Source organism: Drosophila rhopaloa, unplaced genomic scaffold (assembly GCF_018152115.1).
Source record: "Drosophila rhopaloa isolate 14029-0021.01 unplaced genomic scaffold, ASM1815211v1 contig_155, whole genome shotgun sequence".
In the NCBI taxonomy this organism is placed as follows: domain Eukaryota; kingdom Metazoa; phylum Arthropoda; class Insecta; order Diptera; family Drosophilidae; genus Drosophila; species Drosophila rhopaloa.
The window spans coordinates 1,907,616-1,923,720 of record NW_025335034.1 but is presented as its reverse complement, the minus strand read 5'-3'; the positions used below and the strand labels follow the sequence as shown (position 1 = coordinate 1,923,720).

The following is a 16,105-nucleotide window of genomic DNA, read 5'->3' as shown; positions in this document are numbered from 1 at the left end:
CTGTAAAAATCTTACCATACTTAATAAATTTAATGGTTTCTAACTTATGAAGCAAGTTTCTGTTGGTATGATATATAAGCAGGTTCAATATTCTATGCCCCCACTGTACATGCGAGTCTGAATGGGTGTGACCAAAGATCCTGCCATCTCGCTCTGGCCCCCATCTTTCCCTCTCGGTCGCACGCCAGAGAGAGGGCGCCGTTCGGTGGTGGAAAATGGCGGACGAGGAAGAGGGTGAGAAGAGATATGGCAGCGATTTGTATGGAAGTATGGCTCTCCACCCATGGCGTTGCGTGTGTGTGTGTGGGCCGTCCTTCGATTGTTGCCGCAGTGAAAACCCGTTTTGAAGGCAATGGCGGTGGGAGAGAGCGAGCGAGAGAGCGAACGGGTGAGCGAAGAGTGGCGAAACAGGTTCGCTCGCGCGGAGAGTTATCGCCACCGAGCATAACAAAAAATCGGCTCGAATGGAACGGTTCGTGTTCGCAGCGCACTCGTAACACCGAAGCGTACGACTTTTCTCCCAGTGTGTGTTTTAAATTTATAAAAACCGTTTTTTATAACCGAAAAATAGCGCAATAATAGAGTTTCTTTGAATCCCAGGGTTCCGAGGCTTACAAAAGTGCCAAAAATATAGTGCAAATCAAGTCCAAAAGTTATACAAACAATAATAGTGAAAAAGCGGTGATAAAGGTTATGCAAAACCAAAAATAAGTCTTTTAAATGTGGCTAGAATCTGAAGACTAACGCATCTTCTGATAATAAATTTGAAAAAACAAGCTTAAAATAAATTACAACCAATAAGAAGGTGTGCATCTAACCAATATTACTGTACTAAAAGTAAAAGCTACAGAATATGTGAAAACCGAGTGAAAGTGCCCAAGAAGATATCTAAAAATTAACGAACCGCAGAGAAATTCCGTCTGGAGAACCACGATCCCAAAGCTCTCCCGTCATGAGCTCTTTCCTCATGGGCTATCCGCATGCTCCACATCATGTCCAGAGTCCCATGTCCATGGGCAATAGCTTGGACCCAAAGTTCCCGCCGGTGGCCGACGACTATCACCACTACAACGGCCACTACTCGATGACCGCTTCCACGGGGCACATGAGCGGTGCCGTCGGCGGCGGCGGAGTGACAGGTGTTGGCGGAGTGGGTGGTGGTGGTGGGGCAGTTGGGATGGCGGGACATCCGCATGCCATGCATCCGGCGGACATGGTCAGCGACTATATGGCGCACCATCACAATCCGCACACCCACTCCCATTCGCACACCCACTCGCTGCCGCACCACCACAGCAATAGCGCGTTGTCCGGACACCACCAGCCATCTGCCGGCGGCTATAGTTCGAATTACGCCACCGCCACTCCGCCCTCACATCCGCACGCACATCCGCACCAGAGCCTCGGCTACTACGTGCACCACGCCCCCGAGTTCATATCCGCCGGAGCGGTGCACTCCGATCCCACGAACGGCTACGGTCCGGCGGTAAATGTCCCGAACACGAGCAACGGCAGTGGTGGCGGCGGAACCGGGGGAGTGGTTGGCGGCGGAGCTGTGGGTGGATCGTCAAATGGATATTACGGCGGATACGGAGGGGGCTACGGGGCCGCGAACGGGAGCGTAGGGAGCACCCACTCCCAAGGACACTCGCCGCACTCCCAGATGATGGACCTGCCATTGCAGTGCAGCTCCACGGAGCCCCCGACGAATACTGCCCTGGGACTGCAGGAATTAGGTGAGTCGGTAGTAAATGGGAGATCCTTTTATTAGAGGTCTAAAAAAAATCTATTTTAGCAAACACTTATTGACATTGAACCATTTATGATTTACTTGAAGATTACAATTTGACGAACAGATATTTAGCTTTATTTTAATGTCCATTCGTATTCTTAGTCCGAATTTGTAATCGATTGAGTAGATGTATTCCTATTGATCTTAACAGTCAATTTTGTAGGAAAATCTACTTCAATGGTTTTTAACGAATTCATTTTAACTGGTTGGTAACAATTACTACATTTATCATATTTTAAGTTTATCCCCATTAAAACTCGAATTACGCAACTATCTTATTCATACAAAATGTTCAATTCATAAAATAATACAAAGTTGTTTTAAAATGTGGCTTTACGCGCAGATGATCTCATGAAATTAGGTCCTGGTACCAAAGAGCTTACTGTATTTATAAATTTTAAGTTTTCAAGCAAGTGTGACCAGTATTAGGGTGCATGTTCACAGGAAATTTTATGTACCATATTTGTTAGTAAAGTATTTTTTATAATTTGCCCCCGGGTGTTGGGAAGGGGGTTTGAACACCCAAATCTTTCCCATTAATCCACTGCTTAATCCACTAAAATATTACATCGATACTTTTAGACGTTCTTATAATAATAACAATTAATGTAACAATAACAATTTAATATATTATATTTTGTATGAAAAAATGTAAGCCGATCAGTTTCTTTTCCTATATGTATTTTATTGCTTTAAAATTAATCTTTTTGAACCGAAATAAAGCAATATTTGTTCCCTACAGGTTTAAAACTAGAGAAACGCATTGAAGAAGCTGTACCTGCCGGACAACAATTGCAAGAGCTGGGGATGCGATTGCGCTGTGATGATATGGGATCCGAAAATGTAAATATACTGACAAAGATATTCCCCAAGAGAACGAATAATCGAACTTTCGATTGACTTGTTTAGGACGACATGTCAGAGGAGGATCGGCTCATGCTGGATCGATCTCCAGACGAACTGGGCTCCAACGACAACGACGATGATCTCGGGGACTCAGACAGCGAAGATGACCTGATGGCTGAGACGACCGATGGCGAACGGATCATCTACCCCTGGATGAAGAAGATCCATGTGGCGGGAGTGGGTAAGTTGAAAGATTCCCTTTCCCTCGTTCTCTCCCCATTTCACCCCCATGGTGTGGCCCATTTTTCGGGGTATGCTAATTAAATTACTTAGCTGCCAACACCCACTTGATCCACTGACAGGCCCCTGTAATGTTCGTTCTTTGGCGAAAACCAAAACGAAAATAAACAAAATAAAAGCCAAAGACACCAACCAACCGGGTAACAGAAAAAAAAAACTGCGACTCCACGCTCATTAATCAAAATCAAGAGTGCCACGCCTTGTGTCGGGGGGCGAACCGTGTTCACCAAATGACAATTTCCTGTACATACTGCTCCTATATAACTTCGTATATTGCACATATCGTCGAGTGTGTTCCATTCGCCTGCAATCAGCACTCCAGCGGCTCCTGGTAATAAGGCCTCTTCAGCGGTTCTTTCAGCACTTAAGTCGACTTAAAGTCAACTTGGACTGCTGAATGCTATGGTGCCAATTGATATATCATATTCAGTTATCGGGGGAATGCAGTACTGGGCTGCGTATGAGGACTTACATTAAATAGAAAAGGAAGGGCAATGCTCACAGTTGAATATGCCATTGTGCAGGAATATGCTCGGTATTGATTAGTTTTCATAAAATTGTAGGGCTTTGCAGTTTTACAATCCTATAAAATGTTTTAACTCAAATTAGTTTTTGAGTAAAACTTCATATTATATTATGAATGAAAAATTGGTTTTTACTTACTCACATTAAACGTCGAATTTAAGAGCTCAGTTTTCTCTGTGTATAAGCCGATGAATTAACTTTCAAAAACTCTTATCGAATGTGAAAATGGAAATATGTCAAATTATTTACATTTTAAAGCGAAGCCCTTTACAACTATTTTTATACCCGTTACTCGTAGAGTAAAAGGGTATATTGTATTCGTGCAAAAGTATGTAACAGCTAGATAGAAGCGTTTCCGACCCTATAAAGTATATATATTCTTGATCAGGGTCACTAGCCGAGTCGATATAGCCATGTCCGTCTGTCCGTCTGTCTGTCCGTCTGTCTGTTCGTCTGTCTGTCCGTATGAACGCTGAGATCTCGGAAACTATAAAAGCTAGAAGATTGGCATTCTGCATGCAGATTCTAGGAGTTCCTACGCAGCGCAAGTTTGTTTCAAAAAGGTGCCACGCCCCCTTTAACGCCCACAATCGCTTATATACGATTTTAAAAATTTAAATATTTCGGAAAAGTAAAAATGCAGTTTTATTGTGTTTATCAATACCTATCGAAATGTAGAAGAAATTTTTCAAATCGGACCATTCGTTAAAAAGTTATGCGTGATCAAAGTTTCTATCTCCATCTCCCTCGCACTCCCTTTACCTGAGTAACGGGTATCTGATAGTCGGGGTACCCGACTATAGCGTTCTCTCTTGTTTCATTTGCTATTGCTATAAAAAGTGTCAATGTTGCAATATACTTCCATGGATTTTCCCAAAGCCCTAATAGCACAACTTTCAACCAAATGACTCACACAATTTCATTCTGTAAGCCTAACAATCAGAGCTTTTATGAATATGGTGCCGCATTATTCTTGGCACAAAAACTGAATGCAACATCGAGTAAACTCGGACGTGGCGAACAGGTTTCTACTCCATTCCATTCACCAGATCCAGAGACCGACTGAATGGACACCGTTGAGTTGAGTTGACAGTGTTGGCCTGGCAGAGATAATTACCCTTAATTGTCGCGCCCAAAACGGGGAATTCATTCAGCCATGTGTCGAGTGTGTTACCAACAATATCCACCGGCCAACTGGCGATTGTCGCCGCTTATTGTTTTAATAATGCGGAATTGGGGATGCCTCGGGGAGGCAAGTAGGTGACGAATGCATTTACTAGAGGATCGGGAGAATGTAGAAAAAACTGATAGATTGCTTTTTAATTAGCACAGCGTCGTAGTACTCCAGTTCGACCATAACCTTGACCCAAATGGGTAATTATAACGTTTCGCTTAACGCCACTCCGACTCGCTCATTGTCAAATGCCTCATCGGTTCATCGGTTTCCCAGTACCCACTCCAGATTTTAGTCTCACTGGGGATTTGACGTTACACTGTAAAAAAACAGAGCAATTAAAAAACTATTCTTTAAAATAATATCCGTGATATTGGCAAATTAAGTAAGCCTTTTGTAAACTTTTCATAAAAGATTCGTTTACTTTTAAAATTATTCTGTCTAGCTTGTAAAATGCTTAAAATACTTTAATTTACCTAATTTTTTTTACTTTTTAAAATGACCCAGTGACTACAATAAAAACGGGCTCTTAAAAAAGTTTTTTTCTGTGTAAGCTTTCTTAGGACAATTTAATTATGATTTGACTTAATAAAATTGTCTTTAAACTAAAGCCGGTTTTTTGAAAGGTGTTTATAAGCATTTTATTTAAAGTTGTTTGTGAATGAACGTTCAATATACAAGAGCCGTAGATATTTTCTTAATTTTTTACCGAACTTTTCTTCGAGTGGTAGCATTTAAAATCAAACATCAAAAACGAAAAATCGAAGTAGTTCGTCGGACAGTGGGACAGACAGCCAAACGATCGCTCAGGGGCATTTTTGACACAGTCGCAAGGTATACGACTTCTCTTCAGATTCAGATTCCGATGCCCCCTCCCCTCCGAGGTAAAACTCCGACTGAGTGACGGATGGTCCGTGTCATTTGATGTTAATGTTGTGACATTTATCATGAGCGCACGACCACGAGAACAAGACGAAACTTGATTATCGCCAGTGCATCATCTCAGCCCGCGTCTCGGCATCCGTCTCGTTATGCCCCAAAACCCGTAACCCCGGGACCCCCACCCCCCTCCGGTGTCATGTTGTTCCCTTAACAAATGACTTACACTCGCTTAGCACTTGCCCGAAACTATGGCCCAAAACTATGCCCGCGATGTGGCGTGTGGTCCCTTGCTCAATTTACTTTGTTTTTTGCCCTGCGGCGAGCCTAAAACTTGTTCAAAACTTGTGCCTCCGTCGAATGAAAGAGCGATGCTAGGTGTGAAACGAATTTGGAGAGCAATTTTGTTTATTATTTAATAGTTGCCATTAAAAGTGTTGAAAGGCTGTGAAAAGTTAATGAAATCGGGATTTATTTAATGGTCAAGTTAATAATATAGTAAGATTGGCAGGAAAATAAAATGATTTACAATTGCTTTCTTTGATTTATTTAATGTTAAAAATGTTATTTGAGTAAATAAGTGAATTAAAAAGATAAATACTACTAAAACATTGAAAAATATTAAAATAAATATTATTAAAATCGTTTAAACTCCTCAAACTGGGCTTAACATTAAAACGTTTTTACAACTTGGCTTTGAGAAAAGCGCTTTAAAAATTGCATGCAACTTTGCAAACATCTTCCAGACCCATAAACATCTGGCAATTTATCTGGACTGCAATATTTACACTCATATTCTTACCTCATAAAAATACATTTTTAATATTTCGCTATGATTTGGAGAGCCTTATACAAAAAACAAGAGAGAACGCTATAGTCGGGTGCCCCGACTATCAGATACCCGTTACTCAGCTAAAGGGAGTGCGAGGGAGATGAAGATAGAAACTTTAATCACGCATAACTTTTTAACGAATGGTCCGATTTGGAAAATTTCTTCTACATTTCGATAGGTATTGATAAACACAATAAAACTGCATTTTTACTTTTCCGAAATATTTAAATTTTTAAAATCGTATATAAGCGATTGTGGGCGTTAAAGGGGGCGTGGCACCTTTTTAAACAAACTTGCGCTGCGTAGGAACTCCTAGAATCTGCATGCAAAATGCCAATCTTCTAGCTTTTATAGTTTCCGAGATCTCAGCGTTCATACGGACAGACAGACAGACAGACGGACAGACAGACGGACAGACGGACAGACGGACATGGCTATATCGACTCGGCTAGTGACCCTGATCAAGAATATATATACTTTATAGGGTCGGAAACGCTTCCTTCTAGCTGTTACATACTTTTGCACGAATACAATATACCCTTTTACTCTACGAGTAACGGGTATAATAATAGACAAAAAATATGGATGAAAGAAAAATAGTTTGTACCACAGATTAAAAAAAAGTCGATTTTCATCTGCCTGGTATTCTTAGCCGGTTGAGCTTTAGGATTAAATTGGTACCGATGTTTTAAGAGTAGGCAATTCTCATTGGGAAAAATTGTTATTTTATTTCTGAGAAAATTTAAATAAAATACTAAATAATTTTTTTATTGCTTTACATAGGTTTTAGCGAAATAAAATATTTGTATTACCTAGTTTTCAAATTTGTAGTTTATTGTTTTGGGAAACAAAAATCAGAAAGTTTCTTATAAAGGAGGCTTAGAAACACAATTGGTCGAAGAGGTAAACAATATAATTTTCTGATTAAACCACAAACATTTTTTAAAGACAATACTTTAATAAAATAGCCGATAACCTTACCAAATTAATTGAAAACAATTTGTGCCACATGCTAATACTAAAACTGAACGAAATAAATTCTGACAGAAGACTCGACTGAATAATATTGATTTCATGCACGACGGCGGCCTAAGATGAGGTGGCTAAAAAGCCGTACAAGTTTCGTGTTTATACAGGGAGATACACACAGCCATAGAGATACAGTATAGCCGCTTTCAATGAACAGTGGAACGTGAACAGCCTTGTAACTGAATTTCAATGGCAAGTCCACGATTAAGTTTCCACTACGGGGCAGAGTTTTGCCTGGGAGTCACAGTTACCCGATGACTTGCGGAAAAGCCTCTGAGGCGGGCAAAAAAAAGTGCAAGCCGCAGATACAGATACAGATACATTTACAGGCACAAATTCAGATACACGAGGCCCAGACGCAGATGCTGTAAAAACTCAGCTGGCACTGCGCCTTTTGCCAAAGTGCAAAGCGAATGCGATGGCTGGGAAAGGGGGTGGTATGGGGCGAGGAATCAGGGGAGTAATCACCGGCGGCCCGGGGCATGACAATGATGAAAATGACGCAGTAAAAATTAAGAAGTTCGCCTTTATGACAGATGGGGCACGAACAGCTGAGTCTCAGCTGGATTCTTCACAAAACATAATTAGCGATCCCTGCCGCTCACTCTCTCTCTCTCTCTCTTTCACTCCCTTTATTGCCGTCTCTGTTTTGGTTCGGCAATTTACGCCAATAAAGTTCTCTGGAGCTGTGCAAATTATTGAAATTGGCTTTAATTAGCGGAGCTTTTATCGCTGCTGCCACACTCTGTCCATTGTCCGAGTGGAAATACAAATATATGAAAGATATACATAAGACTTTGTGGGGTTTTTGTGGGTTCTTGTCTCGAAAGCAACGAAGCTCCAAGGTCGCCTTACGCGTTCTCCATTGTTTGTGAGTCGTGAGCTTCTTAGCTTGTCTTGTCTTTCTTCTGGTACTCTGCACTTTGGAGTCGGTTTCGGTTTCGCTTGATTTTACGGACCCATTCTATTTCCATTTCGTTAGCACAACAAAACGATTCCGTCTTGGGACAAGTGCTGACTTTTCGGCTTAGTTGAATAACACTGCTGATGGTCATTCGATTGGCTGCTCCTATTGTTCACTACCAGAATCGAAAGTGAAGCGAATATATTTTAAAATGGGAAAAAGATTACTTTGTGAGTGAGCTATGTAGTTGAAAATGAAAGCACTTATAATGTATTATTATTTTATATTTTGGACACCACCATTCACAAATATATATCTTTTACAAGAAACGTTACCGTAGATTAAAAAAAAATATTTACGATGTGTTTAATAATATAGCATAAGCAAAGTATAAAGCTTAAGTTTCACCAACAAATATTTATACAACATACAAACCCATGGATTTCTTTAACTTTGAAATTTGGACTTAATTTAACTGGTATTTTTGTAATACTAATATGATGCTCTTAATATAAATAATATGCGTTTTTTCTTTGTCAACCCCCACATAATTAACTAAATAAATACAGAATGTATAAAACTCATTATTAAGGCAATGTTAATTTAAATTAATTAATGTAATTAATTTTTAACGCTATACGCTTTTATGCAGAAGCGAGGAAACACTTCAGTTCCTCTTCTCTATTTAGTTTCGCTTAGTTCATACATACATACGCAGAATAATGTTTTCTGCAGCTCTTTCAAATCTACTTAAATTAACATATTTTTTCATTTAGTTGTGCACTTGGCTTAAAGTCATTGAAAAGCGCCCAAAGTATTTGCGTTTAAATTAACAGAATTCGAGTTGGAGAACAATTCTCCCACAGCGTGGCAACCAGTTCAAGTGCTGCGGGTACTTTACTTTGGATACACGATTATTCACATATGTACGCATATATATACCATATACTATACTGTATATATACGAGGGTTTGGGTGTTCTGCCCGTACATGTGTAAGTAGCATGAGCTCATGTTTATTTTTATTATTTGCCTGCCACAAATTGCAAGTCACTTGACAAGCTGCTGATGCAGCTCCCGCTGTTGTTGAAATGTTGACTTGCCTTTTTTCTTCTTCTCGTTGTTGTTATTGTTGTTGCCATGAGCTCACACACTTTAATATAAAAAAAATAAGAAACAAAAAAAACACCGAGCTCCGAGTAAAGTTTTAAACTTAGAACCCAGCTGGATAACGCGGCGTATGCGCAATCTCCGTTCGGGCATTCATTAGTGCAGACCGAAAATTAATTTCTTGCCATTTGTTAGTTGCATTCGAAATGCGATTTCCTCTTATAGATGAACAGGTTTTTAGTCGTTTTTTCCACGCCTGCTATAAATGCTTTTGATGAATGTTTATATAAATGAATTATGACAGCCGTTAAATATTTTTGGTTGATTTCTTTCTATTTCTCATTACAATTTTTGTTGTCTTTTCGGGTTGGCACGAGTCAAATTTCTTTTTCGGATTAACCACAGATATTTACACACTGTCTGTTTATCGGGCTGGCAATTAATCATTTATATTCAGGCATCTTCTCGTATCGAATGCAAAATGAATGAAGTAAAAGAATCGAAGCCCGGAAGTTGTCTGGTGGCCACCGCACCTCAAAATCGGCTTGGCTTAAGCCCACAAATGAGGCCGCCAGACAACAACAGATTATGAAATAATGCCTGACATAGTTTTAATTCGCCCTCTCTCGCTCTGCCTGGATGAAAATGTAGAGTCACAAACGCACGATAAATCATATAAAATTTTGGATGGGACAAACATGCCGACAGCCTGAGTCGGGAGAGTCCAGAACGAAAGTGTGGGATCGAAAGGGAAGGGCCGCTGCCTACGCTCTGGGTCCACCTGCGGGCGCCAATTTACTGCAGTCTCCCTTCTTTTTCACAGCTCTTTAGCACTTTTCCACCCAAAATCCCCTCCGAGGAACGTCTCCCCCGGGGCTTGTGCAATCTTGATTTCCTTGGCCTTGTATGATTCGGCATTTTCATAAATTGGCTGCCATTCTTGCCAGTTTTAAATGCAATTGGCACTCTTTTTCGTTTTTCGCCTTAAGCCATGACACGGCGATTTCCTTTGGCCTGGACTGAGGCTGAAGTTCTTCCGCTTCGCGGGCCTGGCAGTTTCGTTGAAATGTTGAAATGAAATGATACGCACTTATTAAAAACGAATTAACGCAGCATGCCGCCAACGCCAACGCCAGCGCCGACTTCTCTGCTGACGCAGCAGCTGACATTGGAATCGGTGTTGTTTCGTTATCTGTTTTATTTCCCTGCTCCTTTGGGGTTTTTGTAATTGATATTGCAGTTGGCTCGGTTCTGCTTCGGAGCCGTCCCTTTTCGGTTTCCTTTTAATTTTCGATTCATGTTTTCTTTCGGGTTTTCGCTCGCAACCTGAATCAATAATTGATGGATTAGTGTTACATGTTAGTATTTGAGCGAAATTTTGTCGAATAATTATTAAGTGTTAAGGCAATTCGGTAGATGTTTTGACCAAACAGTTTGATTTGTTTTGCCTTTATACTTGTTATGCTTAGGGTAAACTAACGCTTACCTCATAGATAAATAGTTTTTTACTTTAAATACATCTTAACATTGTTAATAGAAATAAGTCAGTTTTATTTCCTCGCCTTTTGTTTCCATAATTTTTTAAATGAAATTACAATTCATTCCGATTTATTATTTCAAATTAGTTACAACTATTTGTATTCTAATGCTAATGTATTTTCTGGTATATTTTGTCAGTTCAATGTTCAAATTTTTTTTTCGGGAGTAGATGGCCAACCTTCGAGTTTCTTATAGTCCTTCTTTTCCCTCTACCTTCAAAAGATTTAACTTTTACCCTGCCACCCCGACACAAGAAAATAAAAATAAGAACTTGTCAGCAGCTCTTAGGCGCATCTGTTTGGTTCCCTTCTGTACTTCTGCAATGACCGGACCCATGTTAGTCCATTTTTTATGATGGACCACCCAGCCCAATGTAAACCCCACTCCCCTGTTTGGGGGCCTGTCAACGGTTGGCTGGACATATATCATTAATCTAAGTTTCGGGCCGGCCGAGCTGGGATTGAAATATTTCTATCAAATCGAAAGCTGTCTGTCACAGAGCAATGAAATTTTTATAAATGCACAACTCCCGGGCGGGAAGTGCGAGGGACTGTAACTCTGATAGAAACATCAGCGGAGATGGCAGCAAATTGAAATTGATGGAGCGTGTATAAATTTGGATGTCCATCTCCGACGAACGGCAGGTGCGAGGCATTTATCTGGCGGCGATAAAAATGGAGAAAACGGAGTAAGAAAGTGGAAAGGGAAAGCCAAGGCGGAAGGATGCAACCCTCAGATGTGTTTAATTTCCCAGCCGGAAAAACTAACTGCGGCCGCGTAATTTTTCGGGAGGCCCAAGGACAAGCCCTGACATCCTGGCAGTTGCGCGCCATTTGATTTTGATTAATTATCCCGGGCCCAACTGACACGACTCTTTCATGTGCCCGCTGGCTAACCCTCTGACCCGCCTCCACCCCCTCCCCCCGAGGCACCATTCCCTCCCCCGCGACCTGTCCAGTTCCAAGGTGAAAGCGAGAAAAACTTTGGCGCGGGCTTTTTAAGGGTTGTCAACTTATCTGGGAGATTTATTGAGAACTTGGCCTGTTATGAAACGCAATTTGAAGTGTATTAATTGTGGTGCCCCTCCCCCACCCTTTCATATTGCTTAAACTCTCCGATCATTAATTATGCAAATCCTGCGTTCTCTCTCTGCGAGTTTTACACAGAAAGAACAGACAGATCTTTGCAGTTTTTGAACAGAGTATTGTCTTTAACATATCTCAGACAAACTATTCTCATTCCAACACTTTGCAGTCTTATTTTTTTCTTGTGAAACTATACATAAAGAAAATGTGTTCCAAAAAACATTTCTCCGTTTTTTAATCAAATGGGGTTTTTAGCAGAAAAAAATTACAAAATAATATCAATTATGCAATGGATTACTAAATAAATAAATATGTGAAATCAGGTTTCTTCGCTTTTATGGTAAGCTAGTGGGTTTTCTAATGAAATTTTCACACATCGTCTCGTTTCAAAACCAAAAGTTGCTTTCTATTAAAAACGAGAAAACGGGCTTTGTATATGTACTGAAATTTATCTTTTGTCCATGCGAGAGATTAATAAATATAAATTTATTTCTTTGTAAAAACTTGTTTTTTAATATTGACTAATCAAAATGATCTTCCCTTTTATTTCTGTGTAGCGAACGGGTCATATCAGCCGGGAATGGAGCCGAAACGCCAACGCACCGCCTACACGCGCCACCAGATCCTGGAGCTGGAGAAGGAGTTCCACTACAACCGCTACCTGACGCGTCGGCGGCGCATCGAGATCGCCCATACGCTGGTCCTGTCGGAGCGGCAGATCAAGATCTGGTTCCAGAACAGGCGCATGAAGTGGAAGAAGGACAACAAGCTGCCGAACACCAAGAACGTGCGCAAGAAGACGGTGGACGCCAACGGCAACCCAACACCGGTAGCCAAGAAGCCCTCCAAGCGGGCCGCCTCCAAGAAGCAACAGCAGTCGCAGCAGCAGCAGACGCAGCAGCAGCAATCGCAGCAGACCCCGGTGATGAATGAGGTGAGTGGAGCGCGTTGAAAGTCAACAGGAACTGGCACTTAAGGGCCATCTACTCCCCAGAATTGGCATCCTGCGTGTTCATTATTAATAAATAATATGCTACATTAAAGAAGGCAAATAATACTTGATTAAGTATAGTACTAGAACTTAGCACGCATGCTCGGTATAACTGAATGAAAAACATAGGCTTGTTAAGGTTTTACCCTACAGCGTTTTACTTAAACTGGAAGAGCAATTCATTAATAATTGAATTCTGAACTGAATTTGAGTGTGAACAATACTTTAATTTTACTTATATTTTTTTGACTGATACTAAACTTGCTATAACTCATTTTGTTTGTATTATGTCAATTAATGTTATTAAGAAACATTAGCTTAATATTTTACACCTTAGTTCAAATAACACTCGAAATAAAATACCTAAGTCGAAGATTTTTGAAATGTCCGCTCAGTAAAACATTGTTGGATAGGTCTAATACTTGTCTAAGGATTCTTTTAAATTTTAATGTACAATATTTTTTTAAAAGTTCGAATAACTTAATGAATTTAGCTTTGATGTTGATAGTTAGCGAGGTTTTACTCAATTAAAAGAAATGTCTACCTAACAATTTGAAAATTAAGTTCTTAAATCCTTTACATTATCAGATATTTGGATCCTTTCTTACCATCAAATTTAATTTTAAAAAAATAATAATTTAATAATATGTACGATTTTGCTGTGTTAGAAGAAATTTAAGTTAATTTTAAATTAAAAATGTTCGATAGGCCAAAGGATTAGTCCAAATTAACTACTTAATTTCGTAACCTACTAAACGGTCACCATTTTTCTTCTCCTCCTCTCGTTGCAGTGCATTCGTTCAGATAGTTTGGAAAGTATTGGCGATGTGAGCTCGTCGCTGGGCAATCCGCCCTATATTCCGGCGGCACCTGAGACGGCCAACTCTTATGCGGGATCTCAGCAGCACCACGGCAATAACAACCACAATGGCAGCGGCAATAACAATAACAACAACAACAACAGCAACCTCAATAACAATAACAATCCAATGGGTCACACGAATCTGCATGGGCACCATCAGCAGCAACAACAACAACAACAGCAGCAACAGCAATCCGATCTCATGACCAATCTTCAGCTACACATCAAACAGGATTACGATCTGACGGCCCTGTAGAATCAGCAGGGAAATCTCCAAGATGACTTCAGCATTGTAAATTAGCAGCTATCCCTATTCTTTTAAAGTTTATTTGTAGAATTTTGTTTTTCATTTCGAATCAATGGCCTTGTACCCAAGACAAGGTTAAAGACAAATCGGAGTATACAGTGAACGTAGTTAGTTAAGGACCGACCATTAGGTAGAAGACCCTTATTATATAAAGTTGTATTCTCGATTCCCCACAAATGTTTGTATATGAGTTTAACTTAAGCACCCTAGGATTCAGGTTTAAGAGTTTGTAAAAAGCCTAGAACGATTCGTCATAGCTATTAAGTGGCATACACTTAGCTCTAGAATTGCCTATTTGTATAATTATGGTAACTATAAATACTATTAACGAATGTAGTTGGCATCTGTTGTGCGTCTCTAGATGTATGTAAGTTCGTACTTATATTTTAATAATACAAGTAAAACTGAAAAGTGAAAAATATATCAAAATAAAGAAAATATATTGTATATGGAAATGAAAATGCTGATTTTTTACTGATAAAAAACATTTATAAATGGGATCTAAAACTATGATGGTTTGGTAGGCTTAATTAAATTAAAAAGTAATAAGTGGTAAGTGCTACAGAGGAGTTAAATAGTGTCACGAGCAAATTCTTGTTGCTCTAGATGGTTAAGACAAAATTCTTATTAAATAACTTTAATGAACAGTCCCAACATATGAAACTTTGAAAAAAACTTAATAACGATGATTTCCTGAATGAGTTAAACAATAGTCGCAAAGATATGTTTCTTAACCCGCCTACACGAGTCCCCGTAGAAGACTTGCAGACTTGTGAGCTCCACTATAATCCGCTGATTCATCATCGCTCATTGTCAACTAATTAGGACAAATTTAAACATCATGGCCCAAACGCTGCTGGGTAGCCAAATTCAGAGTCGCTTGAAGCCGAGTGGACCCCCTCAGCTCCTTTTGATTGGGACTTTCGCGCTAAAGAATTCAACAGGCCTTTGTGGGCAATCAACTTGGCCAAAGGAGAGGAGCCGAGGTCGCCAAATGCTAACAAGAGTTCTTAATTAAAAATCGATTCGCCAATGATTGATCACAGCCCATTGGCACCTGTTGGCTTCTGGAAATATGTTCAACAAGAAATCATCTCCCAGAGTGGGGATCCTCCGCAGATGAGTGTGTGCGATAAACTGGTCTTAGCTCACTTCCCCCGAATCGCCGTGGGTCGAGGTCCTATTGCGAATCGAGAATTGTGGCTGGCTAGTCAGGCGTGGCCTGCGTTGACAATGACCCAAGTCACCGGCAGAGTGTCCACCGACATGGGGACATAATCAATCTACCCCCGATCCCTGACAGTGGATTGGGATTGTCGGGCGCGTACATGGAAACACTCTTAGCGGCTAATTTATCATTGCGAAATGATCAGCTCTGCTCCTCGGGACTCGAGATTCGGGCCCCGAAACTGGAAATTGCGCGCACTCTTCCCCAGCGATAAAAGGATTAAGACCTACTTATAGACCGGAACGACCCAAGAACTTGTCCAGGGAGCTGGCTGAAAAACAAAGAGATGGCATCGAAGAGGGGCACGAAGTTGAAATTAGCAGCTCAAAGTGATTACGAGAGCATGAGCACGTGTTAGGGGAATAATTTAACACTTTGACAGGGACTTCAGGGTCCTTCAGAGAGGGAGAAAGGCCCTGAAAAGGGAACTCGTAATTATGACCAACGGTAGCTTCACTTGTCACTTGCCCTCGCAAAGGACCCACCGCGCACAGTTATTGTGGAGGCTGGATTTATAAAGGCAGGTTTTATTGCAGATATTGGTTTTCTTGGTTAAATATAAATAATTCAAGTTTTTTCATTAAATATATAGAAATAGTTTTCATATTTTTTAATAATCAACTTATGGTTCCTGCACATTTGTTTGTTTTCATATCAAAGAGCTCAAAATTTGAATTATTTAGTTATTCAAAAACACGATTAA

At 40.3% G+C, this 16,105-nt stretch overlaps 1 protein-coding gene across 1 annotated transcript; it reads left to right on the top strand.

Annotated features, from left to right (window-relative positions):
• The first annotated feature begins 465 nt into the window (after window positions 1-465).
• On the top strand, window positions 466-14,606 carry LOC108037446 (homeotic protein deformed). Its single transcript, XM_044457011.1, has 5 exons — window positions 466-1,736; window positions 2,535-2,635; window positions 2,702-2,879; window positions 12,572-12,948; window positions 13,797-14,606. The coding sequence occupies exons 1-5, from the start codon at window positions 953-955 to the stop codon at window positions 14,121-14,123; spliced, it is 1,767 nt and encodes a 588-aa protein (XP_044312946.1). The 5' UTR covers window positions 466-952; the 3' UTR covers window positions 14,124-14,606.
• Window positions 14,607-16,105: the final 1,499 nt, after the last annotated feature.